Genomic DNA, 27,144 nt, shown 5'->3' with positions numbered 1-27,144 from the left:
GAGGGGTCTGTCTGCCTCTATAGATTGTGGCTCCTAGTGTACCCCGCCCCCACCACCAAGCTGTGTTATTCCCAGGCAGTGGGCCCCAGCCTTGGAAGGGCTGCTGCTCTTTCCACCCCCCCATCATCACCACAGTCTGTTTTGGCTACACTTCCCCCCTGGTAATTGGCTAATTACTGGAGATTAATGTTGGTAAACAGAAGCCTTCTTCTCCTCTGCCATCTGCTCCTCCATTATTTCCCCATTGTGCCCCGCCCCCTTTTCCCCCTGAAGCCCGAGTTGGTCAGCATGGTCTTGAGTCCCCTGAGTGAGCAGAGCCAGGGAAGGGTGGGGGATTCCCTGGCTCCAGGTGTTGGAGAAGGAACCAATGTGCCCAGGGAGGGGTGTGATAAGAGAGGACATAGCTCTTCAGGGGTGGGGCAAGTTTTATTGGGAAAGAACCCAGCTCAGGAGTCGGGTGTTTCAGAGTCTGCTGGATCCTGGGCCGCAGCAGCGGCCATCGCAGCAGCTCGTGCCTCCTTCTTCTTTCTTTGTTTCTCCTCCTTGAGGCGCTTGCGATGCTGCTTCTCCAAGTCCTGCAGCAGCTCCTGGAAGCGGGCACTCCTCGGGTCCACGTGGTATCCCAGGCGCTCCTGGGCCTCCGCCTGCAGCCGGGCCCTCCGCTCCTTGTCTGCTTGCGCCTTCTCCCTGCGTGCCTGCTGCTGCCGCCGCCAGTTCTCAATCATCTGTGGCATCTTGGCCATGCACTCTTCAATGAGCTGTTCCCTGCCGGTGAAGGAGGGTGGTTGGTGAGGGCAGCCCCACCCAGCCAGAGCAGTACCCATCCACCCACCTCCCACCCCCAAGCCTTTGCCCACATCCTGCCTCTTCCAGCTCCCCTATATTTCAAGATGAAAGATTGGGAAGGCTTATGGTAGTCATTAAAACTGTCAAGAAAAGTCCTTGACAAGTGAAGCAAGAGGCAGGAGAGAGGAACTAGTGTGAAAGTGACAGTGTTAGTCACTCAGTTGTGTCTGACTCTCTGAGACTCCATGGACTATAGCTGCCAGCTCCTCTGTCCATGGAATTCTCCAGGCAAGAATGCTGGAGTGAGTAACTATTTTCTTCTCCAGGGGATCTTCCCAACCCAGGGATCAAACCCCGGTCTCCTGCATTGCAGATTCTTTACCATCTGAACCACCAAGGAAATAAATATGTATTTAACCTTGAGCAAGCCCCAGTCACTCTAGGAGCAGACCCCAAGTCAACCCAGCATTTCCCTGAGCTGTCTCCTGAGCCATCCAAGTGCCACGTGTTATTCCCATAGCACATTCCTTCATCCTACAGACATCAATGAGTACCCACTCTATGCCAGGCCCACTTCTAGATACAGGAGTGGAGGCAAGAAATGAATCGGACCTTTCCCTCCAATAGGTGGTAGGTGTGAGTCACTGTTCCATTTTAAGGATTAGCAACATGAAACTGAAAGCCCCATGGTAGGGTCAGCCAGCTGGGATAACTGGGTTTATTTGACATAGGTTCACATCCCAGCTCTGTTCGTTCACTGGGCGACTGGACACGTGACTTCACCCTCCTTGGCCTCAGTTTCCTATCTCTCAAATAAGGGTGATTCCCTCTTCCTCTTAGAGCTGCTGTGAGGACAAGAACAGTAAACACCAGGAACACACTCGCCTGCCTTCGCTGCCCCCTCTCTTCAGTAAGTGGCACAATCAATATCTTCGCTTTTGCTTCCATTCTTCCCTCTAAGTCCTTCAGACCTGCCTCCCAAGTCCGATCTGTACCCTTGATCCCATGCTCCATTACCTCTCACACCTTCCCCAGCCACACTAATGTCCAGGCTGTTTCTTAAAGCACATACCTACCTCAGGGCGTTTGCACCAGCTGTTCCCTTTACCAAGAACATTCTCCCTAAGATCTTTCCATGGCTACCGCTGATCATTCATCTCTCTCTTAAGTTGCTCAGTCATGTCCGACTCTTTGTGACTCCATGGACTATACAGTCCATGGAATTCTCCAGGCCTGAATATGGGAGTGGGTAGCCTTTCCCTTCTCCAGGGGATCTTCCCAACCCAGGGACCGAACCTAGGTCTCCCGCATTGCAGGTGGATTCTTTACCAGCTGAGCCACAAGGGAAGCCCAACAGGTCTCTGCTTAAACATTTTAAATGTCAAGTTTTCAGAGAAGCCTGAGGCCTACCAGGGCGAAGTCACCCTCAGGCCTGCAGGCTCCACCCAATTTTATCTTCCTAATGACTCTGGGTCACCATTTGAAATTCATTTTGTTCCCCACTATGCCCTCAGCACCCGGGACATGGCCTTGCTCAGAGTAGGCGCTATGTAAAGATTTGTTGACCGATGACTAAATGAACTTAGCCAGAAGTCTTTTCGCATCTAGGTGAGCGTGCACGTAAATACTGCATGCAAACCGCCCGATGGAGTAAGCACTGTTGATGCACAGTTCACCGTCGGCCCGCAGTCCCGCTCCCGCCCGACTGCACGCACGCACCTGGCTTGTCGCTTCTGCTCTTCGGCCAGCTGCTGCACCCGCAGCGATTCCTGCATGACCGCCAGGCTCGGGTACCATTCTCGCTCCTCAGCCTCCAGCTCGAGCAGCTGTTCCCGCGACGGCCACAGAGAACCGGGGTCAACACCGGAGGCGGCGCCATGCCGCGCGAACTGCTTAGCTGCGTAGCGCGGCCCCAGCTGCCAGCGCGGGGTCAGTGGGTCATCCGGGTCGGGCCACCAGGGCTCCCGTGAGCGGCGCGGAGGCGGCGGCGCTCGGTAGCCGCGGGAGCCCGGGCCCAGGGTCGTCACCCACCCGAGCAGGCTGCGAGTCTGCCGCACGGGCGCAGCCATCTTGGCCGTGCGAGGTCCTCGCGAGCAGGCCGGGCTGGCCAAGGCGCTGCCTGCGCGTGAGGTCCGCTGGGGGCCGGGAGGAGGCATTCCCTGGCCGCCTCAGTTCTGCGCAGGGAGAAGAGGGGGTAGTCTTATTTTTTACACATCTTCAAGTATAATTATAAAATTTCCTGTAGCAGTTAATTTATTAAAATCGTATTTAAATTTTTCTTAGTTTTTTGCTCATATTTAAAATTTAATTTTATGTTAAAAATAGCATTTATTTTAAATATTAACATTTAAATGTTTTAAATTTAAACGATCATTTAAATATTTATTTAAAACACTGAAATATTTTCGTTTTAAGTTAAATCTACGTATTATTTTATATTTTAACTTTTAAATCTATGCAACATATTTAATTTTTTTAAATCCAGGCAAGAATATTGGAGTGGATTGCCATTTCCCCCTCCAGGGGATGGATCTTCCTGACCAGGGATCGAACCAGTGTCTTCTACGTCTTATGCGTTACAGGAGGATTCTTTACCCGCTGAACCAAGGGGAAAGCAACCCGTGGCTATTTTCTAGGGCCATGGGCTTCTGTAGTTGCCGCACGCTGGCTCGGTACTTGTGGCACAGGGATTCAGTTGCCCTTCAGCATGTGGAATCTTCGGGACCAAGGAACAAACCGTGTCCCATGTCGGCAGACGATTTCTTAAACACAGCACCACTACTGAAGTCCTAAATATTTAAATTTTATATAAATACTTATTTAAACATTGTTCATGGGAGAAGGCAATGGCACCCCACTCCAGTACTGTTGCCCGGAAAATCCCATGGATGGAGGAGCCTGGTAGGCTGCAGTCCATGGGGTCGCACAGAGTAGGACACGACTGAAGCGACTTGGCAGCAAACATTGTTCATAACATTAACTATTCATATTATGCTTTTTCATTTGATTTTAATATATTTATTTAAATTTTAATTTTGAATAATTACTTAAAACTTTCCTTAACATTTATTTAAATGTTTACATTTTGTGGGCCTTCCCTGGTGGCTCAGATGGTAAACAATCTGCCTGCAATGCAGGAGACCTGGGTTTGATCCCTGGGTGGGGAAGATACCCTGGAGAGGAGAATGGCTACCCATTCTAGTATTATTCTTGCCTGGAGAATTCCATGGACAGAGGAGCCTGGTGGGCTACAGTCTATGGAGTTGCAAAGAGTTGGACATGACTGAGGGGCTAACACTAACAATTCTGTCTATAACACTTGAATTTGAATGTCAATATTATTTATGATATTTATATAGAAATTTTACTTTACATCATATTGTAAATAGTTACTATATGCCTTTTAAGTTTTTGTATGTTAAAATGTTTAAAACATTCAATCCTGGTGTAGAAACTAAATACTATTTTTGAAAAAGGATTTCCACCTTAAAAAGGAAGGAAATTCTGACCCATGGTACAGCATGGATGAAATTGAAAGCCATTATAGTGAGTGAAATAAGGCAGTCAGAAAAGGACATAAGTTATATGATTTCACTTACACGAGGTCCCTAAAGGAGTCAGATTCATAGAGTCAGCAAGTCGGAGCTTGCCTGGGAGGGGCAGGGGACTGGGGAATGGGAGTTACTGCTCAATAGGTACAGTGGATATATATTGTATTGAGTATAGGTGCTCAATAGGTATAGAATTTCTGTTTGGGATGATGAGAAAGTTCTGGAGATGGGTGGTGATGGTGGTTTCACCACGTTGTGAATGTGCTTAATGCCACTGAGCAGTACACTTGAAAATGGTTACAATGTAAATTTTATGTATATTTTAGTATTTTAAAAAATGCCATTTGCCCAGTGAGCCAGGGAGCCTGGACAAAAAAGTTCATAGTTCATATCAGTACTATTTCATACATATTAATCTCAAGCTGAAAACAGTTCGCACCTGAGTCCGTCTGCAGTCGAGTGGATCCCTGAATGTTGATGTTTCAGCCAACAGAATACCACAAGCATTCACAGCTGCTCACTGCCTTGTGGATAATTCTCATCAACATCTTATGCACCAAAGGAAGTGGGAGCCAAATGATTCTTTTCCAGAAAGGAATGTTTTTGGTCATGGAAGGGCTTCCCTGGTGGCTCAGTGGTAAAGAATTCACCTGGCAAGGCAGGAGACTCAGGTTCAATCCCTGGGTCAGGAAGCTCCCCGGGAGGAGGAACTGGCAACCCACTCCAGTATTCTTGCCTGGAGAACCCCATGGACAGAGGGGCCTGGCAGGCTACAGTCCAAGGGCTCTTTTAGTCTGACATGACTTAGCAACTCAACAACAGAAACAAAGTTTACACAAATTGTCCTTTTCATATAAAGTTGAAAAATCTTAGTGTTATTATGGATGCAGTCTTTAAGAGGTAAAAGATAAAGAAAAGCCAAACAGTGACCATTCTGGAAGTCAGGATGGTACACCTCTGGTGGGGATAAGGAGGCAGCTGGGTGGTGGTCATGTGGCAGATGTGGGAGGGGTTTGCTTTGTAGCAGATTACTGAGCTGGGCATTCCCATTCTGTTAGCTTTTCTCTAAGTGGACTGTATTCAGTGTTATTTCTTGATCTAGGCTTTAGTGATGCCTGAGTTATAATTATTCTTTCAGTTGGATATAATTGTATATGTGTGGGTTGCACACTTTCCTGTAGCTTTATTATATTTTGCAATTTAGAAAAATGAAAATACACGCAACAAAAAGGATTTCAGCGAGAAGTCCTACTCCCACCTGTCTCTCATCCTCTGCTTCCTTGGAGCCCCTCCTCCATCACTTGTTTTAGTTTCTTATGTATCCTACCGTTGGTTTATACATTCTTTTTTTGAATTTTTATTGAATTTGTTAACAATATTGCTTCTTTCTGTATTTTTGTTTTTTGGCCCCCAAGGCATGTGGGATCTTAACCCCCTGACTGATGAGGGATCAAACCCACAACGCCTGCATTGGAAGGCAAGGTCTTAACCACTGGACCACCAGGGAGGTCCCTATAGTGTCTTATTTACAGTGCTAATGGATTATTTATTTCACAAGGACAGAAGACCACAGTCATTGTGTCATCACCCAGGTTTAACAAATACTCATGCTTTGGCTCCCTTGCTTCAGGGGGTGTGTGTGTGTGTGTTTAATTTCTTTAAATAAAACGAGCCCTATTACAAAAGTTTCTAGTGACAGTAAGGCCTCTGCCTACAGATGCCAGTCTTCCCTCCACCCTTTACCCCCTGCACCCATCACCCTACTCAGGACTAACAGTTACTTTGAAATCAGCTTATTCTTCCAAGACCAGTCTTTATGCATTCATTACTTATCTAGAGTGTGAGAACAATATTAATGCATTAATATATTTTAAAGTTTGCATAAATGGTATCCTGAATATATTAGTTTGCAACTTTTTTCCCTCAGCCTCTTGGTTTCCAGATATCTCCAAGTGGATTCAGGTAGATTTCTACAGTGTAGCTGTGCTTTTCTGGAGAAGGCAATGGCACCCCACTCCAGTACTCTTCTTGCCTGTAAAAACCCCATGGATGGAGGAGCCTGGTAGGCTGCAGTCCATGGGGTCTCTACGAGTTGGACACGACTGAGCGACTTCACTTACACGCATTGGAGAAGGAAATGGCAACCCACTCCAGTGTTCTTGCCTGGAGAATCCCAGGGATGGGGGAGCCTGGTGGGCTGCCATCTATGGAATCGCACAGAGTTGGACACGACTGAAACGACTTAGCAGCAGCAGCAGCAGCTGTGTTTTTCACAGTGTGGGTCACAGGGCCCATTATTGATTCAGGAAGTCAGGGAACTGGGTTCCAACCAGCATTTATCTCTAGGTTTACAGTTAAGGGAAGAATGATTCATAGAAAACTTCTTTTAATTTTTAAAAATTATTTATTTTTTAAAATGATGTAACACACATAAAACTTACTGTTGTAACTTTTTTTGGCTATGCTGCTTTGCTGCTGCTTGAGGGCTTTCTCTAGTTGTGGCTAGCTGGGGCTGCTCTCTAGCTGTGGTGCTTGGGCTTCTCATTGTGGTGGCTTCTCTTGTTGCAGAGCACCAGTTCTAGGGCATGTGGGCTCAGTAGCTGTAGCACAAGGGCTCGGTTGCCTTACGGCGTGTGGAATCTTCCCAGACTAGGCATTGAACCTGTGTCCCCTGCATTGGCAGGTGGACTCTTAACCATTGGATCATTAAGGAAATTCTCGTAACCATTTTAAGGTCCACTACTATTCAGTGGCATTAAGCACATTCACACTGTTGTACAACCATTACCACCATCCATTTCCAGGAATTTGTCATCTTGTAAAACTGAAACTCTTTCCCCATTAAGCAACTAACTCTCCATTCTCCACTTCCCTCAGCTCCTGGTAATCCCCATTCTAATTTCTGTCTCTGTGAATGTGACTACTCTTGGGACTTCATGTAAGTGGAATCATACGGTATTTGTCCTTTTGTGACTGGCTTATTTCACTGAGCATAATGTCCTCAAGGGTCAGAATTTACTTCTTTTTTAAGGCTGAGTAATATTTCATTGCAGATATTCACCACTGTGTGTTTTTCTGTTTATCCACTGACGGGCATTTGGGCTGCTTCTACCTTTTGGCTATTGTGAATAATGCTCCTGTGGACATGGGTAAAATAGCAGCTATTATTAATGAAAAATACAGAATATTAAAATGTCAGGTTGTATCACATGTACTAACGGTAAGTATTATTTGGTAAAACATTTATTTCTGTCACATATGCATGTATGTATGTATACTGGTGATGCAGTTGTCATCAATGGTAACATACCTTCCCGAAACAACTATTTTGTTATGCTTATTGATTGTGTAGATCAGGAGTTTGCCCGGCCCTAGTGGGGATGGTTGTCTCTGTTCCATGCTGTCTGCAGCCCCCAATGGGAATAACTGAAAGTTGAGTGACTTAACACTTGGCAGCTAGGATCATCAGACAGCATCTTTATTCATTCATGACTTACAGTGGCTTCTGGCTGGATATTCAGCTAAGGTATTGGCTGGAACAGCCACCAGTGGTCTCTCTGTTGGTCCCACCAGTCACCAACATTATCTAGGTTCAAGGGTAGGGGTCAGAGACCTCTTCACTCAAAGGAGTCTCAGGGTCACATTGTCACAATTGCATACAAAGGATTGTATGTAGAACATGTAGGATAGGATTATATTTTTTCAAGTATTTATTTATTTATAGTATTTGGCTGCATCTGGCCTTCATTGTACCATGTGGGATATTCATTGTGTCATTCAGCGTTGTCCATTGTGGCACTCAAACTCAGAAGTTGTGGTCCTCAGGCTTAGTTGGTTCATGGCATATGGGATCTTACTGCCCTGATCAGGGATCACATTCCCTGCATTGCAAGGCGGATTCTTAACCACTGGGCTACCAGGGAAGTCCCAGGGCATATTATTGAGGCCTTTTTGGAAACTACAGTCTGCTACCTCTAGTTCATAATATAAAATGTATTTCTTACTGTGTTTAGTGATTTTTAAAAAAATTGGAAAAAAAAAAGTCTGCTCAGGAACTTCCCCGGTGGCCCAGTGATTAGGAAGTCCTATGCTTTCACTGCAGGATGCACAAGTTCAGTCCCTGGCCAGGGAACTAAGAATGCATGCCACAGGGAGAAAATAATCTAAAAAATGAAATAAAGTACCTGTTTGATATTGTCCATAGTATGAATAAACTATCATTATTCTGTCATGCTGTTGTGATGGACATTTGTTTCCAATTTTTCTTGACTGGCGAAATGGTGCTTCAGTAAACTGCCCTTACTGTGTCCCCATGTACACCCCCAAACTTTCTTTGAGGTGCTCAAACAAGTCTGTCCCCAAGGTTTGCTGAGGGACAGATAACCAGCGTGGCTGAAGTCCTGTGAATGAAGTGGATTGAAGGAGGAAGTGAAGTGAATAGTGTTAGGTAGTGGCCAGCCATGCAGGAAATATAAGCCAGGGCAAGAGTTTCTGGTTTTATTCCAAGGACAATGGGGAGCCATGGGAGGTCTCTGAGCAGAGCAGTAATGAATATGACTTATGATTCTCCTCTGGCTTCTGAAGAGAAAAAACATTGATGGAGCAAAATGTAGAGAAGCAGGAAGACCCATTCGGAGGTAGAAGGGGCATTAGGAGGTAGAAGTACCCATTGGGGTACCAGGGTGGCCTCTGACCTGCACTGGCCTCAGGGCATTTGCATTACTTTTCCTGCTGCCAAGCTTAGAACTGTCTCCCAGGATCTATACCTGGTGGACTCTTTTTTTTTTCTTCTTCTGTTTTTCTGGCCATGCCTCGAGGCATGCAGGATCTTAGTTCCCTGATGATTGAACCTGAGTCCCCTGCAGGGGAAGTGTGGTGTCTTAACCACTGGACCACCAGGGAAGTCCCATGGTGTGTGTGTGTTAGTCGCTCAGTCATATCTGACTCTTTGAGACCGCATGGACTGTAGCCCGCCAGCCTCCTTTCTCCATGAAATTCTCCATGCAAGAATACTGGAGTGGGTTGCCATTTCCTTCTCCAGGAAATCTTCCCAACCCAGGGATCAAACCTGGGTCTCCTGCATTGCAGGCAAATACTTTACCATCTGAGCTACTAGGGAAGCCCCCATGGTAGGCTATTCCTTGTCATTCAGGTTTGACTCAGCGGACACCTCCCTGGCTTCTTGGAACTTTGTTCATGCTAAGTCACTTGTATCTGGCTCTCTGACCCCATGGACTGCCTGCCAGGTTCCTGTGTCCATGGAATTTTCCAGGCAAGAATAGTGGAGTGGGTAGCCATTTCCTCCTCCAGGAGATCTTCCCAACCCAAGGATGGAACCCGTGTCTCCTGCATTGGCAGGTGGGTTCTTTACCACTAGCGCTGCCTGGGAAGCCCTTGGAACTTTGAAGACATACAAAATGAAGTCCCTGACCTCAAACACCTTTAAAGAGTCGGTCCCTGACCTCAAACACCTCAGTCTTGTGGGTGAGACATACAAATAATTACAGTGGAGATGAAGCAGGAAGAAAGTGCCTGGAATGGGGCTGATAGGCAGACAGATGTGGATTTCTGAGCTGATTTGCTACCAGACTAGGAAATTTGGGGACCAGGGGCTTCCCAGGTGGTGCTAGTGGTAAAGAATCTATCTGCCAATGCAGGAGATGCAAGAGACACGGGAGTTGATCCCTAGTTTGGGAAGATCCCCTGAAGTAGGAAATGGCAACCCACTCCAGTATCCTTGCCTGGAAAATTCCAAGGACAGAGGAGCCTGGCAGGCTACAGTCCATGGGGTCTCAAAGAGTCAGACACGACTGAGTAGACACATGCATGCTGAGTTGTAAGCTGGGAATCCAATGTAGTGATTGATTTGCAGCACAGTCTGGACAAGTGTCTCTAACGTGCAGCCAGGAACTTGAACCATGATAAGGAGCAAACTTACAGATAGAGTAAGTGCAAAAAGCCAGGTGCAGAAGAACCACTTTTGAGAATATTCTTTGCAAGATGGTTTGTGACGGTTAAAAAAATGGATAATGGAGAAAAAAATTGGGGAGTAGGTATGTGCAGTGAAATACTCTTAAGCAGTGAAAATGAAGGAACATGAAGGGGAGGACAGATGAAGGTTAAAAGGATACATTAAGATACCATATGTATTGTTTTATACAAAACGATCTTTTGTATCTTTTCTGAATGGACGGGTACATAGTAAAACTGTGACTACCAGTCTCCAGGATTAAAATTGGCAAATTCAAGGTTTAAGGACAAGTATAAAGCCAGTTTCTCTCATATTTGTAACCTTTTATTTCTCAATTGGGGTAATGAGTTGTTGTTCAGTCACTAAGTCACTGTTTGTGACTCCATGAACTGCAGCATGCCAGCTTTCCCTGTCCTTCACTATCTCCTGGAGTTTGCTCAAATTCATGTTCATTGAGTTGGTGATGCCATCCAACCATCTTATCCTCTGTCTCCCCCTTCTCCTCCTGCCTTCAACCTTCCCCAACATCAGGATCTTTTCCAATAAGTGAGCTCTTCAAAACAGGTGGCCAAAGTATTGGAGCTTCAGCTTCAGCATCAGTCCTGAATATTCAGGGTTGATTTCCTTTACGACTGACTGGTTTGATCTGCTTTCTGTCCAAGGGACTCTCAAGAGTCTTCCCCAGCACCACAGTTTGCAAGCATCAATTCTTTGGTGCTCAGTCTTCTTTACGGTCCAGCTCACATCCATCCATGACTACTGGAGAAACCATAGCCCAGACTACACGGATCTTTGTCAGCAAGGTGATGTGTCTGCTTTTTAATATGCTGTCTAGGTTTGTCATAGCTTTTCTTCCAAGAAGCAAGTGTTTTTTAATTTTGTGGCTGTAGTCACCATCTGCAGTGCTTTTGGAGCCCAAGAAAATAAAATCTGTCATTGTTTCCACTTTTCCCCCATCTATTTGCAATGAAGTGATGGGACTGAATGCCATGATCTTAGTTTTTTGAATGTTGAGTTTTAAGCCAGCTTTTTCACTCTTCTCTTTCACCCTCATCAAGAGGCTCTTTAGTTCCTCTTCAGTTTCTGCCACTAGGGTGTCATCTGCATATCTGAGGTTATTGATACTTCTCCCAACAATCTTGATTCCAGGTTGTGAGTCATCCAGCCCAGCATTTTGCATTTTGCATGATGTACTCTGCATATAAGTTAAATAAGCAGGGTGACAATATACAGCCTTGACATATTCCTTTCCCGATTTTGAGCTAGTCAGTTGTTCCGTGTAAGGTTCTGACTGTTGCTTCTTGACCTGCATACAGATTTCTCAGGAGATAGGTAAGGTCATCTGGTATTCCCATCTCTTTAAGAATTTTCCAGTTTTGTTGTGATCCACACAGTCAAAGGTTAGTGTAGTGAATGAGGCAGAAATAGATTTTTAAAGAAAATTCCCTAGCTTTTTCTATGATCCAACGAATGAGTACAGGGTAATGAGTACAGTGGTGGTGTATTTTTATCTTTCTCTCCCCTCCCCCCATATATAATGTATTTACTTGACTATGCTGGATCTTCCTTGAGGCATGAGGGATTTTTCAGTAGCGGCTGCTGGGATTTAGTTCCCTGATCAGGGATCGAACTCAGCCCCCCTGTACTGGAAACTAGGAGTCTTAGCCACTGGACCACCAATTGTTGTTGTTTAGTCGATAAGTCACGTCTGACTCTTTGTGACCCCATGGACTGTAACCCAGCAAGGCACCTCTGTCCATGGGATTTCCCAGGCAAGAGTACTGGAGTAGGTGGCCATTTCCTTCTCCAGGGGATTTTCCCAACCCAGGGCCTGAGCCAAAGTCTCCTGCATTGACAGGTAGGTTGTTTACCGCGGAGCCACTAGGGAAACCCCTGGACTACCAGGGGCATCCCTATATATTCTATTTGTATATACCTATATTATATGCATATTACCATATATTTATCTATATCTATAATGTGTTTTATCTATTTTTATCTATACTTGTTTGAATGCCCAAAATATCAATACTTCACTTAAAAAACAAGGGGGCAGGACTACCTGGCTGTCCAGTGGTTAAGACTCTGAGCTTCCACTGCAGGGACACGGGGTCAATCCCTGGCTGGGGAGCTGAGATTACTCATGGGGCACTGTGCAACCAGGAAAAAAAAAAGCAAAGCAAAACAAAAACACAGGGGGCAGAACAAAGGTATTCATTGTTTTCGGGTATGTATTTCTCTATCTTTGTCTTTGTATTTTTTTGTATTGAATTTTTAAACTCTAAAATGAAGCCCCCCATCTCATCATGCCTATTTACATGCCCCTCCCCAACAGGAAAATCCTGCTGCTCTTTTCACTGTGCAAATATCTGTAAATTAATGTCCTTCCCCAAAAGGTCAGCACCTTGTGAAATTTTCTTAACTTCATATTTTTTTTTTAATGCTCTCTTTCCATGTTGAAACTTTGAAGAGTGTTGCAGCCCTGTATAGCTGTGTGGGATTATGGGATTATGCCTGGTGAGTCTGCTGCTGCTGCTAAATTGCTTCAGTCATGTCCGACTCTGTGTGACCACATAGACGGCCTCCTACCAGGCTCCTCTGTCCCTGGGATTCTCCAGGCAAGAACACTGGAGTGGGTTGCCATTTCCTTCTCCAATGCATGAAAGTGAAAAGTGAAAGTAAAGTCTCTCAGTCGCGTCCGACTCTTAGCGACCTCATGGACTGCAGCCTACCAGGCTCCTCTGTCCATGGGATTTTCCAGGCAAGAGTTCTGGAGTGGGGTGCCATCGCCTTTTTCTGGCCTGGTGAGTCTAGAGAATAGTAAAGAGGTCCGGAGTGCCGTAAACAATCCACCTGCACTGCAGCAGACTCCAGAGACAAGATTCTGTTCCTAGGTCGGGAAGATCCCCTGGAGGAGGGCATGGCAACCCACTCCAGTATCCTTGCCTGGAGAGTCCCATGGACAAAAGAGCCTGGCAGGTTGCAAAGAGGAGTCCATGGGGTTGCAAAGAGTCAGACATGATTGAGCGACTGAGCACAGCACCGCGTGACTGGAGGCAGTGAGGAAACGGGGGAGAGAGTGTGGAGAGATGAGTGTGGGGGATGGGGTGAGGGTAAGGGATGGGGGGTGGGGAGGGGGGTTGCGGGTGTGTGGGGAGGTGATGGGAGCAGATAGGGCGAGGTCTGGAGGGCTGCAGGGAGAATTCTTTGCTGTTCCTGAGTGAGATGGGATCCCTGAACGCGGAGGAGCAGAGGAAGGGCGTGCCCCGCCTCAAGTCCTCACAGGCACTCTCTGGGGGCTGCACGGGGAACAGATTTTGGGGAGGAAGGAGGCAGGAGCTGGGGTCCCAGGGCGGAGGGGGCTCAAGTTCAGGTGGGAGATGATGGAGACCATGTCCAGGTGCGAGACAGAGGAGGCAGTGAGAAGTGGGCGAATTCTGGACATATTCTGAAGTGGATGGGACCTGCCGTCATACCAAACTGGGGAAGGGGTGGAGTCAGAGAGAGGTTAAAGATGCTCCCAAGTTTGGAGCCTTAGTATCTGGCAGGTTGTAGCTGCCATCAGCTCGGTCTAGAGGACAGCGGAAGGGAAGATCGCAGAGGGGGGCACGTTCAGGGAATCGGATGTAGATGGGTGAGTGGGAGGTACCCGTGCACCTTCACGTGGGGAGCTATGAGGCTGGTGTCCATTGCACGGACGGCATACAATGCCGAGAGTTACCGCCAGAGGGCAAGCGCACCCCATCACAGTCGCGGGGAGGCGCGGGGAGGACCGGCTCGGCCGCTTCCCATAGCCCCCTGGCTGCAACTCCTCACCTGGGTGCGAGACGGGGACCTCGCAGATGCCAGGGCCAGGCGACCCCGAGGTCCCAAAGACTAACACGACGCGGCCGACCGTTTATCTGCCTCGAGCACTCCAACCACCATTCCCCACTGTGCCGTTCCCACCTAGCGTCTCTGCAAAAATCCACCTCCACAGGGGGACCTTCCCTGGCCACCCTGGGGGCCCCGACCCCTCGAAGGCACATTCCATTTTAGTCTCTTCCTAACAGTTAAGGGTCTTCCCTTGGGGCTCAGCTGGTAAAATCCGCCTGCAATGTGGGAGACCTGGGTTCGATCCCTGGGTTGGGAAGATCCCCTGGAGAAGGGAACAGCTACCCACTCCAGTATTTTGGCCTGGAGAATTCCATGGACTGTTACAGTCATTCAGGACTGAGCAACTTTCACTTTCAACAGTTAAGACTCTGAAATCATCTTATAAATTATCTTATAAATCATTTTATAAATCATCTTATAAATTATCCTGTGTTGCCTGTTTTCTGCAGTTCAATTTAAAGTCTGTGCCAGGAACTTCCCTGGTGGTCCAGTGATTAAGTTTCTGAGCTCCCAGTGCAGAGGGCCTGAGTTTGATCCCTTGTCAGGGAACTAGATCCCAAATGCTGCAACTAGAACCTGGAGCAGCCAAATAAATAAATGTTAAAAAAAAAAAAAAAAAAAAGCCTGTGCCAGTGAAGACCCATTTTCTGTGGTGTCCATCTGTAACCCCAGGGCCTAGAATCATTCCTGGCTTCTAATTTGTGCTAAAGGGAAAAAAAAAAACAAAACGAACCAACAACGCGTTCATCATAGCTTACTCATAGTGCTACCGTGTACCAACCTCTGCTTGAAGCTCCTTACATAAATTATCTCCTGCCTTCAGAACAAGCCTGCTAAGTAGAGATTGACTTTTTCTTTTGTCTTGTGTTTTGGCCACACCACCCAGCTTGCAGGATCTTAGTTCCCCAAAAAGGATTTGAACCCCCGCGATGGTAGTGAGAACACAAGAGTCCTAACCTCTGGACTTCCAGGGAATTCCCCAGGTAGGGACTGTTGTTATCCCCATATTACAGAAGAGGAAACTGAGGCCCAGAGAGATTCAGGGACTTGAGATTGCACAGTCAGAAGTTTCAATGTCAAGAGTGAAGTCCAAGTTCTTCCTTGGTGGCCCAGTGGTAAAGAATCTGCCGATGTAGGAGACACGGGTTTGGTCCCTGATCTTGGAAGATCCCACATGTCTCAGAGCAACTAAGCCCATGTGCCACCACTACTGAGCCTGTGTTCCAGAGCCCATGCTCCGCAACAAGAGAAGCCACGGCGAAGAGAAGCCTGTGCACCGCAACTAGAGCCACCCCTGCTCCCCACAGCTAGAGAAAAGCCTGCACAGCAACAAAGACCCAGCACAGCCAAAAATAAATTTTTTTTAAGTTAAAAAAACTAAAAAGCTTAAAAAAAACCAACACAGTGGTACTACCAAGAGTGTGTTCCATGGTCTAGCTCAGCACAGGTAGGAGATAGCAAACCACTTTACTGGTCATCCGTCTGCTTAGATTCAGTACATTGTCTCTTTTTTTTTCTTTTTATTTATTAAAAAAATTTTTTTTAACACCAAAAACATTTTGTCTTGGGGTACAGCCAATTAACAATGTTAGGCACGTTGTGTTTGGTACAGTGTTTGATAGAATATCACTGACCAGAAAACATGGATGTCACATCTCTAGAAAGAAAACCTGTAGTTGTTCAGTTCCCAATATGTACCTTAGTTTTTTGTTTGTTTTTATTTTTCGAGTAAAACTAAGAATCTCGACCAACTTTTCACTCGGCTGTTCTGGTTTTAAAGGATGAGCTACAGCTGTGTGTTTTTCTATACCAACATAGCACTTATTAAATGCTTTTGTACCATGAGTAAAATTTGAGGTGTTTTGCAAAAAAAGAAGTGAAGCCCAAGAAGCCCAACTGCAAAGTCTGAGTTTGCTAAAGGATGAATGGGGCCCCAATGGTAAAAGGGCCCCTTAGGGAGTTCAGCATTGTGTCTTGAACCCCTGTTTCTACACCGACCCTTCTTGGTCTGCACAGCCTACACACTCACAGCCCAGTCCCCAGATACCCTGCCAGGCTAGGGGGAGGCGTGAGAACCCAGCAGGTAGGGGTTTTACTCTTCTCCCCATTGTAGGTTTGTAGAGGTGCCTCCCAGGCTGCCCAGCTCAGGGGCAAATTATTCAAAGTGGATCTGGAAGGAGTCTCCTGGTGGTTTGGTGGTTAGGACTTGGTGCTTTCACTGCTGTGCCTGTTTGATCCCTGCAGATCAAACTCAGGTTTGATCACAGATCCTTGCACAGATCCTGCAAGTCTTGAAAAACAGCCAGAAAAAGGAAAAAGTGGATCTGGAGACCCCAGATTCCAATTACCAGACAGCAGGGATGGCTGCCTAAGGCCCTGAACCCGGTCCCAGACTGACCAACAGACAGATAGACCCATGATCCTCAGCCAGCTCAGCGGGGCCTGGCTGCCCATAAGTTTGGGGAAGCCTGGACCCCAAGATCTTCCAGCTCAGTCCAGGGCTGCTGCCAATCAGACCGGGTCTCTGGGTCAAGGGGCCTCAGCCTTCCCAGTGCCCCCCTTTGCCCTTGGCAGCCAGAAGACCTTCTTGGACTGCACCTAACTGGGTAACTAGGGATAGGCAGGCTGCAGCATGGGCAGGATGTGGATGCCACTGTGTCTTCTTCTCCACTGGATCCACGGGAAGTGACCTCAGAGCTATGCAAGGCTTGGCCCCTCACGCAAGGAAGTATACAGGTAGGAGGAGGAGAGGGCTGGGTCTCAGTCCTGATAGAGCACAGCCTGTGGCACCAGACAGATTAGGGTCAGCCTTGCATGCTTCAGCTGAATGTCTCTAATCTTTAGTTTTCTCTCCCACCCAGGCCAGTGCAATTGCCACCATCTTGGCCCCAGCTTCTGCTTATGGCCAGCCTGTCCCCTGAGTCTGTTTTTCCATCTCGTGGCCAGAGGGCATGAAGGATTTTTTTAGTTGTGGCATGTGGGGTCTAGTTCTCTGACCAGGGATCAATCCCAGGCCCCCCTGCATTGGCAGCATGGAGTCTTAGCCACTGAACCATCACGGAAGTCCTGCCTTAATCACTTCTGTAGCCCGATCCCTGCTGTAGCACAGCAGAGCCAGGCACACAATGTTTGTTGAAGAAATGAGTAAGTAATAGTAGTACTTGCCTTCTAAGGGCTATTGCACAGCCTGAACGAGAGGGGGACAGGGAGCACTGTCATCTGCATTCAGTTGGTGCTCCATAAAGATTCTGGTAATTCCTACCAAGTGTCGTTTATGGTCCAAGCTTTGAAGCTAGGCATACTTCAGCTTAACTTCTGCCTTAGCTGCTGATTTCTGTGTGACCCGGAGCAAGTGGCTTCCCTTTGTGCCTCAATTCCCACCTTTGCAAAAGACAGTTAATGATAATTGAGAACTGAGACTTCCTTGGTGGTCCAGTGGCTAGGACTCTGCACTCCCAGTGCAGAGGGCCCAGGTTTGATCCCTGGTCAGGGAACTAGATCCCACATACCACAACTAAGAGTTTGTGGGCTGCAACTAAAAAAAGATCCTACATTCCGCAGTGAAGATCTGGCCCAGCCAAATAAATAAATATTTAAAAAAAGATAGTTGAGAACTCATGCAAACTGTCTGGAACCATGCCTGGTGGTGGTTTAGTCGTTAAGTGATGCCCAACTCTTGCAACCCTACGGACTGTATGTAGCCTGCCAGGCTTCTGTCTAGGCAATGGGATTTTCCAGGCAAGAATACTGGAGTGGGTTGCCATTTCCTTCTTTAGTTTGGGGGCACCATGCCTACCAGCGTGTCAGTTCCCAAGACCCTTTGGCTTGCTATCCATTCAGCGAAACTTCACTGAATCCAGGCAACTCAGTGGTGATCCCCCAGCTCTGGACCAGCCACCTCCATTGTCCCATCTGGCACCCAGTGGAGGGGACTCTTGGCCTGGGATCCAGCTGTGTACCCTCTTCCAGAGCTGCTGCTCTCCCAAGGGGCACACAAGGATGCTCTAAGGGCTAGCAGGCCCCTCAGCAGCTATGTAGACTCTGGCAAGTAAAGCAGTCCCCTCAGCAGCTGTATAGACTCAGACAAGCAAGGGACTTCTTTGAGCCTCAGTGTCCTCATCTGTAAACAGGGATAATAATGCTTCCAGCCTCGCAGCATGGTGGGAAGGAGTGAGTTCCTTGAAGGTGAGTAGCATGGGCTGGGCAGAGTGTTAGGGTTTGGTGTTTGATTTTGTTACGATGCACTGCCTGGGGCTATAGATGTAAACAAGAGGGAGAGACTCCCTGTCTTCAGGGAGTAGATATGCTGGGAGAGAGAGGAACATTAGCAATCCCCTAAAGAGACATAACAATAAATCTTTAGGAAAGAGATGAGAGTGCTGAGAGAGAGACCACCAGGAGGGTGAATTTGTCTTGGATGTGCTTCTGAAGGGGGAAGGGTGGGTTGCAATGAGCTCTGGGAGGATGGATGGGAGACAGATCCAGGTGGAGATCGTGGTAGAGGCAATGGTTTGGAGGCAGGCCTAAGTTTGGTGTGGGGTTGCCAGGTGGTGCTTGTAAAGAATCTGCCTGCCAAGATGTAAGAGTCAGGTTTGGTCCCTGGGTTGGGAAGGTCCCCTGGAGGAGGGCATGGCAACCCATTCCAGTATTCTTGCCTGGAGAATCCTATGAACAGAGAAACCCGGTGGGCTGCAGTCCGTAGGGCCACAAAGAGTTGGACATGACTGAAGCAACGTAGCACGCACACATGCACAAGTTAGGTGCACTGAAAGAACAGCAAGGAACAGAACTACCGTGCAATCCAGCGGTCCCACACCTGGGGCTAGACCCAAACCAAACTGTAATTCAAAAAGATAGGTGCACCCCTATGCCCATGGCAGCACCATTCACAATAGCCAAGACCTGGAAACAGCCTAAGTGTCCATCAACAGATAAGCGGATAAAGAAGATGTGGTACATCTATACAATGGAGTATTGCTCAGCTGTAAAAAGGAATGAAATAACGCAATTGGCAGCAACATGGATGCAGCTAGAGATTATCATTCTAAGTGAGTGAAGTCAGAAAGAGAAAGCGTGGAATCTAAAATACAGCACAAATGAACCTACCTACAAAACAGAAACAGAGTCACAGGCACAGAGAACCAAACTGGGCTGCCAGTGGGGAAAGGGGTTGGGGAGGGGCAGAGTGGGAGTTTGGGATTACTAGATGCAAACTATTACATTTAGAATGGATAGACAACAAGGTCCTACTGTAGAGCACAGGGAACTGTATCCAATCTCCTGGGATAAACCATAAAAGAAAAGAACATTAAAAAGAGTGTATATATATGTATAACTGAGTCACTTTGCTGTACAGCAGAAATTAGCACAACACTGTAAATCAACTCTACTTCAATGAGGGGCTTCCCGGGTGGCACCAGTGCTTAAGAACCTGCCTGCAACACAGGAGACAGAGAGACTTGGGTTTGATCTCTGGGTCAGGAAGATCTCCTGGAGGACTGCGTGGCAACCCACTCCAGTATTCTTGCCTGGAGAATCCCATGAACAAAGGAGCCTGGCAGGCTACAGTCTGTGGGGCTGCAAACAGTCAGACACAAATGAAGGGACTGAGCACACACATACACATACTTCAGTTAAAATAACAGAAAAGAGGGGATTCCCTGGTGGTCCAGTGGCTGAGTCTCTGTGCTCCCAGTGCAGGGGGCCCAGGTTTGATCCCTGGTCAGGGGACTGCTGCTGCTGCTGCTAAGTCGCTTCAGTCGTGTCCGACTGTGCGACCCCATAGACGGCAGCCCACCAGGCTCCCCCGTCCCTGGGATTCTCCAGGCAAGAACACTGGAGTGGGTTGCCGTTTCCTCCTCCAATGCATGAAGGTGAAAAGTGAAAAGTGAAAATGAAGTCCCTCAGTCGTGTCCAACTCTGTGCGACCCCATAGACAGCAGCCCACCAGGCTCCTCCGTCCATGGGATTTTCCAGGCAAGAGTACTGGAGTGGGGTGCCATTGCCTTCTCCAGTCAGGGGACTAGATCCTGTTAATACATGCCTGTTAATACATAACAATGAGATCCACATGCTGCAACTAAGATCTGGTGCAGCCAAATAAATAAATATTAAAAAAAAAAAAAAAAAAAGAACAGTGAGGAGGCCAGGGTGGCTGGGGCAGAGAGAGCAGGGAAGGGTTGCAGAAATATAGAGGTGGGCAGAGGGGATGGTGGGGTGCAAGGTTTAAGCAGAGAAGGACCATGTTCTGGAAGCAAGTTCTGGATCCACTCAGTTGGAAGGGCTCACAGGAAGAACTAGCATTTTTTTAGTACGGACTATGTACCAGGCAGTGAGCTAAGGGTTTTCTGTTTAATCCACCCCGCCTACCCAAGGATCCTGGAATACCACCCTTCCCATTGTCCCTCACCCCAGAGGTGGCAGCAGCTTCCTACAAGTGCCAGTCCTCAGGCTACCTCATCGTCTCCTGCTTTCGAAAAGCAGCCCTGGTCTGCGTTAATTCTCTGTTTTGAAAGGCCTAGAGCAGTTTTCTTTTTTTTTTTCCCCTGGTTGAACGTTGATGATTTTGCAGGTGAGGAAACTGCAGCCCAGAGAGGCTGAGTAAGTTGCCCCAACTCACACAGCCAGCAGATGCCAGAGTCAGTATTGAACCCAGGCAAGGTAGGATGGAGTCCCTGGCTCCAGACTCCACTGCTCGCTCTCTCTTAAAATTTTATCTATTTGTTTATTATTTAACTTTGGCTATACTGGGTCTTCATTGCTATGCGAGGGCTTTCTCTAGCTGCAGTGAGTGAAGGCTATTCTCTAGTTGTGGTGCGTGGCTTCTCATCACCGTGACTTCTCTTGTTGCAGGGCATGGGCTCTAGGCTGTGGGGTTTTAGTAGTTGCGGCACTCGGGGTCAGTAGTTTTGGCATGTGGGCTTAGTTGCCCCTCAGCCTGTGAGATCTTCCCAGACCAGGGAGCAAAGCTGTGTCCCCTGCATTGGCAGGCAGATCCTTAACCACTGGACCACCAGGGAAGTCCAGACTCCACTGCTCTTGACTCATCTCTCTGCTCCCAGCCCCCGGTGCTCTCTGAGCTGGGCTGCGTGGCTGTCCACCTTCGAAATCACCTCTGTTTGGCTAATGTTGCTCCTTCTACATCTCTGCCTTGGAATCTGCCCTGCTTCTTCTCTCCAACAGCTGTGTGCTTCTCGCAAGCACTTGGCACCCGTGGTTCTCTGGTGTTGAGTCGGTAGCCCATCCTCCAGTCAGCAGGGGTGTTGTGCGTGTGTGCTAAGTTGCATCAGTCGTGTCCAACTCTCTGCAGCTCCATGGACTGTAGTCTGCCAGGCTCCTCTGTCCATGGGATTTCCCAGGCAAGAATACTGCAGTGGGTTGCCATTTCTTCCTCCAGGGGATCTTCCCGACATAGGGATCGAACTCTAGTCTCTTATGTCTCTTGCATTGGCAGGCAGGTTCTTTATTACTAGCGACATCTGGGATGAGAAGTGTCAGTGCAGCCCAAAGGCATGAGCTGAGCATCACAGATAGACACACGGATGCACGCACCTTGGAGAGATGCAGGAAGACAGGCTGAGAGAGGCGCTGACCTGGACCATGCACACTGGGTCCAGCAACCAGGGATGCAGGGACAGCCAGTCGGATGTCCAGAGTCCTCCCTGCTCTTGGGGACGCCAGGCCCAGCCCCAGCTGTGGGGGTCAAAGCACACAATTATTGAGCATTTACTGTTTGCCAGGCCCTGCTCTTAAGTATTTGATAGGCACTAACTCGTGGCTCAGATGATAAAGAATCTGCCTGTAATGCGGGAGACCTGGGTCCGATCCTTGGGTCGGGAAGATCCCCTGGAGAAGGGAATGGCTACTCACTCCAGTATTCTTGCCTGGAGAATTCTATGAACAGAGAAGGCTGGCGGGCTACAGTACACGGAGTCGCAAAGAGTTGGACACGACTGAGCAGCTAACGTTTTCACTACTTTCACAACTCATGTCATCCTCAGAGTAGCCCCATGATATAGAGGTCAGTAGCATCCTTTCATTTCTTTTTTTTTACTTTTTGGCTATTCCACTCAGCATGTGGGACATTAGTTCTCTGACCAGGTATTGAACTCACCCTCCCTGCAGTGGAAATGCCGTGTCTTAACTGCTGGACCACCAGAGAAGTCCCAGTAGCATCCCATTTTATGGAAAAGGAAACTGAGGCCCCAAGAGACAAAATCACTTCCTCAGAGTCACACAGCAGTATGTGGCAGAGGCAGCATTCAAACCCAAGGCCTGGTGGTTCCTGTTTTAAACCACTGAGCTGGACCTCCTCTCATAGAATGAGTCAAAGATACTTCCAGCTGCAGGGAGGACAGATGGCCTAGCCCAGACTGGGAGGCACAGTGCTGACCTGGTCCTAGGGTTCCCGAGAAACCAAGGCCAGGAGACAGATGGAGCTGCTGGGGGAAACCTGGGCTTCCTGAGTCAGAGACAGGACCCATCTGCCCCCAGCTGCCCCTCCTGTCATCCCCACCCCCAACCCTGAGTCTCCATGCAGCTTCATGCTCAGTGTGGCATCTACAGGAACTCCATAAATCTTGATCAAATCTAGTTGTGTGTGTGTATATACATGTGTGGGGGCTTCCCTGGTAGCTTAGTGGTGAAGAATCCGCCTGCCAGTGCAGGGAATGCGGGTTTAATCCCTGAGGGGGAAAGATTCCCCTGGAGAAGGAAACGGCAACACACTCTAATATTATTGCCTGGAAAATCCCATGGACAGAGGAGCCTGGTGGGTTACAGTCTATGGGGTTGCAAAAGAGTTGGACGTGACTTAGCAATTAAACACACACATGTGTGTGTGTAGATCTGTGTAAATATTTGTGTGTATAGATGTGTGTAGATGGTGTGTGTACATGTGTGTAGATGTGTGTAGATATTTGTGTGTACATGTGTGTAGTGTGTGTAGATGTATGTGTGTAGATGTATGTTTGTGTGTAGATGGTATGTGTGTGTAGATATGCGTGCATGTGTGTTTGTGTGTATCCCTCCAGTCAGGTTTCCTGGGAATGGGTGGCCCCGGACTAGAGCGTGGGCATCTGGGGTGCCCTTTCCTCAGCTGGGCGCAGGCTCTGCAGTGGATGAGGGCAGCCCGGCTTTGGGCGGCTGGAACCAGGGCCCTAGCAGATGGACCCGTCTGGCACAGACGCAGGGACATGTGGCGCTGTCGGGGTTCCCTCCAAATGCCCCCTGGAGCGCGGGGTGGGGGGCTGGCCAGGCCCCTCTCAGCCCTCTTCCTGCCTCAGGAAGGAAGGCCCCAGGTGAGGGGAGCAGGAGGAGGGGACCTGAGGAAACAGATGGGCCTGCGGGGCGTGGGAGCCTGTGACCTCTGACCCCACAGGCCTGCACAGGGGGGTGGGAACAGGCCAGGCGGGCAGCTCCCAAGGCCCTGCTCCAAGGGCCCTGAGTGGGGGAGGGTCACCCGAGGCCCACAGAGAGGGGCATGCTCTCCCTCCTCCCTCCAGGGTTCTGTGCCAACCCCAAGCAGGGTCCGAGTGGGCAGCTTGGCCCTGGCACTGTGAGCACCCCTCTATCTGGCAGGCACGAGGTGGCTGTTTCCCCCTCCCTGCCCTGCTTCAGCTGTGCCCACCTCCTGCCAGCCGGGGAGCCAGCTGGGAACCTTGGTGCCAGGGGGGGCCCCTGGAGTCCCTGCCCCCTCCTGGGCAATGCCAGCCGGCCCCCACCCCCACCCCCCAGGCCCAGTAATGGGTGGGTAATGAGTGCTGGGGGAGCGGGGAGGGGCGGGGGATGCAGGTGCCACAGGCGCTGGCACGGGGGCCGATAATCAGGTTTGCCAACGCCATCTGTCACCGCGCGAGCATCTGGGGCTCAAGGTGACCCTGTCACCCTCAGTTACAATTATGAGTTTGGCATCTGTATTAAAGCCCGCCAGCCGGCCAGGCAGGGGAGGGCTGGGGTGGGCATGGGGGTGCACGGTGAGCCCTGTCCCGGGGGTCCCGTTCCCAGGGGCTGCATGGCTGCCAAGGCACGGGCTTCTCTGTGCCTGGGAGAGTTCATGTGTGTGTGTGTGTGTGTGCATGCCAGCCTCCACAATTCTGTGAGTGTATCTGTGTGCAGGGCTGGGAGTCCTGGCTTTTTGTGTGTCTCTGGGTGTGGTGGTTGTGTGTCTGAGCTTAGGAGGTTGGCCAGGGCTGGGGGGCAGCACTAAGATCATGTAGGTACACAGATGGGTGTGTGTTCAGGTGCTGGGAGGAGTGTATGGCAGTTCTGGGTGTCTCTGGATGATGGTGTGTGTCAGGGTGAATGTGTGATGTAATGTGTGTGATGGTGTGTGTGATGGTGTATGTGTGTGTGTGTGGTTGTGCATGTGTAGCTGAGGGTGTGTGGCGCTGTACACCTGATGGTCAGAGGCTGTATGTCTGGGCATGTGGGTCTGTGTAGAAGATCCTATTGAAGTGGTGTGTGTGCATGTTTGAAAATGAGCATGGGCGGCAGCTGGGAGAGGCTCTCTGTGTGGCCGGCGCAGGGCTCCTCTCCTGCCCCTTCAGTGTGTTCCTTTCCTCAAAGCCCCTGCTGCCAAAGCTCTAATGTGGGGGATTGAAGAAGTCAGGGAGCTGGCTCCGAGGGACACCCTCTGTTCTTGGATCCGGATTCTGGGTCCTCGATTATTCTTTCTTTTTGTTTGTTTTTGGTGGATTATGTGATTTTAGTTCCCCAACCAGGGATTGAACCCAGGGCTCTGGCAGGGAGATCACCACATCCTAACCACTGGTCTGCCAGGTAATTTCCCACTGGGCCCTTGATTCTAGATTCTGGAGGACAGGATCTAGATTTTTGGATTCTAGATTGTGGACACTTGTGCCTGGACTTTTATTTTTTAATTTTAAAAGTGATTTTATTTATGTATTATTTTTAGCTGTGCTGAGTCTTCGTTGCTGCACAGGCTTTTCTCTAGTTGCGGAGAGTGGAGCTACCCTCTAGCTGCGGTTTGCAGGCTTCTCACAGAAGTGGCTTCTCTTGTTGTGGAGCATGGGCTCGAGGGCATGTGGCCTCAGTAGTTGTAGCTCCTGGGCTCCAGAGCCCAGGCTCAGTAGTTGTGGCACACGCGTGTAGTTGCCCTGTGGTATAGGGGATCTTCCCGGATCAGGGATCAAACCTGTGTCTCCTGCACTGGCAGGCGGATTCTTTACCACTGAGCCACCAGGGAAGTCCCATGGACCTGGACTTTAGATTCTGGGTCCTGAGTTCTTGGATCTGGATTCTAGATCTTGGTATCTGGGAATCTAGATTCAGGTTTGATTCTGAGATCTGGTTTTGAATTCCGGAGTTTGGATTCCACGCTATGAATTCTGGATCTGAGTTCTTGCTTCTGGAGCCTGATTTCCCATCTCTGAGTTCTGTGTGATGAGTCTGGCCTGTCCTCTCTGCCCTTCTATTCGGACAGGGCCAGTGGGCTCCCTTTACTCCACACCACCTCCCACCCCAACCTGATGGGTGCAGAGAATATACATGGCCACCAGGGGACACCCTTGGCTCAGACTTGGGCCAAGCTGACCCAGACAGAGGAGTTAGGGGACCACCCTGGCCCAGATGGACCCAGCCCTTGGGGGTGTACAGGGACAGGCTTCACCTCCTTCCCCACCCCTCTCAATCTCACCTGGTGACTGATGTCTCTCAAGCATGGAGATCTGGACCCAGCATTCCCACTGCTGGCAGTCTGGACCAGGGGACAGGGCACCCAGTCCATGGGTCAGATTGAGAAGAGATGTGTGCCTTGAGAAGGCCTGTGTGTGTCTGTGAAGGCGTCAATGAGTGCATATGTGAGGGTGCACTGTGTGTCTGGTGTGGGCGCACCCCAGACAGTGATCCCGTGGCATGTGAGCCTGTGTGGTGGTGTGTGGTCATGTGTTACTGAGACTGGCAGGGTCCTCATGTGATGTACATTGATGGGGCTACATCTGTAACTCTGAGGGTCACTCTGGCGGTGTGGGGGTACTATCCCCTGTCATATGGGTGTGTCTGGCTGGGACCATGATTGAGTCACTGGGAGTCTGTGTGTATATCTGTGGGTGTCACTGTGCCCATGAGGGTGTCTCGGGGTGTCTGGGGCAGTGTCCCTGACTTGGTCCCTGTGGCAATGATGTCTTCTCAGTTGGAGTGTGAAGACATGTAGAACAGAGGTGTGCCTTCTGAGAGGGTCTGACCAGGGAAGGCCTGTGGTCCAAAGGGGAGTGGAGAGGGGACCCAGGTGGGTGGGACCAGACACACTCAAAGTATTTCCTTCATTCCTTCCCTATCTCTGACCCTCGTCCTCCCTGGATCTCTGTATAGCAGTGTCTCTTCTCACCTCTTAGCATCTCTGACTTTGTCTACGTGTCCTGGTTGCCAGGCAGAATGGGCTCCATGGGTACCAGCTGACTGGTCCTGTCTCCCACTCAAGCCCTTCATCTTCCATCTAGGTCTCCGGCTCTGCCTTCCTTTGGCTCCTTCCCTCTGTCCTTCCTTATTTGTGAGTTTCTCTTGCAGGTCTCTCCCATCTCTTTCTCCCTCTCTGCCTCTGACTCGGCTTCTAAGTGTCTTTCCCCATCTACAGCTCTGTCTGTCTCTCCCCATCTCTGTCTCTCCCCGTCTCTGCCGGCTCGAGTGGGTCCGGGTGGGTCCGGGACAGCCGGGCCTGGGCGCCGGGGCGAACAATGCCCCATTCACGCGGCCCGCCGGCGCCATGGCAACGCGCCCGCCCCGCCCTCCCTGCGCGCGGGCCGCTCGTGCCAAGAGGATGCCATGGTTACGTCAGGCGCGTGCCCGTACCGCGCGCTCGTGAAGGGGCCGGGCCAGCAGGGGGCGCCCGGAGGTAGCCTCTGCCTGGAGTCAGGAGGGGCCATCCTGCTTTAAGGGGACTTCAGCCACTCAGTGCCTCAGTTTCCCCTTCTGTAAAACGTCAGGGGTGGGCAGAGTGAGATC

The 27,144-nt window shown here is 49.3% G+C and overlaps 2 protein-coding genes and 1 non-coding gene across 3 annotated transcripts; 2 read left to right on the top strand and 1 right to left on the bottom strand.

Annotated features, from left to right (window-relative positions):
• Window positions 1-407: 407 nt before the first annotated feature.
• On the bottom strand, window positions 408-2,879 carry GADD45GIP1 (GADD45G interacting protein 1). Its single transcript, NM_001080224.2, has 2 exons — window positions 2,506-2,879; window positions 408-765 (listed from the first exon to the last, which is right to left on the bottom strand). The coding sequence occupies exons 1-2, from the start codon at window positions 2,853-2,855 to the stop codon at window positions 447-449; spliced, it is 669 nt and encodes a 222-aa protein (NP_001073693.1). The 5' UTR covers window positions 2,856-2,879; the 3' UTR covers window positions 408-446.
• A 13,721-nt stretch (window positions 2,880-16,600) lies between these two features.
• Window positions 16,601-22,535, top strand: DAND5 (DAN domain BMP antagonist family member 5). Its single transcript, XM_059888863.1, is given in 6 exon segments — window positions 16,601-16,640; window positions 16,799-16,941; window positions 20,559-20,672; window positions 21,246-21,300; window positions 21,303-21,371; window positions 21,374-22,535. Coding segments are annotated over 6 exon segments (660 nt in total). The 3' UTR covers window positions 21,613-22,535.
• On the top strand, window positions 17,606-17,678 carry TRNAG-CCC (transfer RNA glycine (anticodon CCC)). Its single transcript has one exon. It is a non-coding gene; the product is annotated as a tRNA-Gly (tRNA).
• Window positions 22,536-27,144: the final 4,609 nt, after the last annotated feature.

Source organism: Bos taurus, chromosome 7 (genome assembly GCF_002263795.3).
Source record: "Bos taurus isolate L1 Dominette 01449 registration number 42190680 breed Hereford chromosome 7, ARS-UCD2.0, whole genome shotgun sequence".
Lineage (NCBI taxonomy): Eukaryota > Metazoa > Chordata > Mammalia > Artiodactyla > Bovidae > Bos > Bos taurus.
This window is presented reverse-complemented; position numbering and strand designations above follow the sequence as displayed.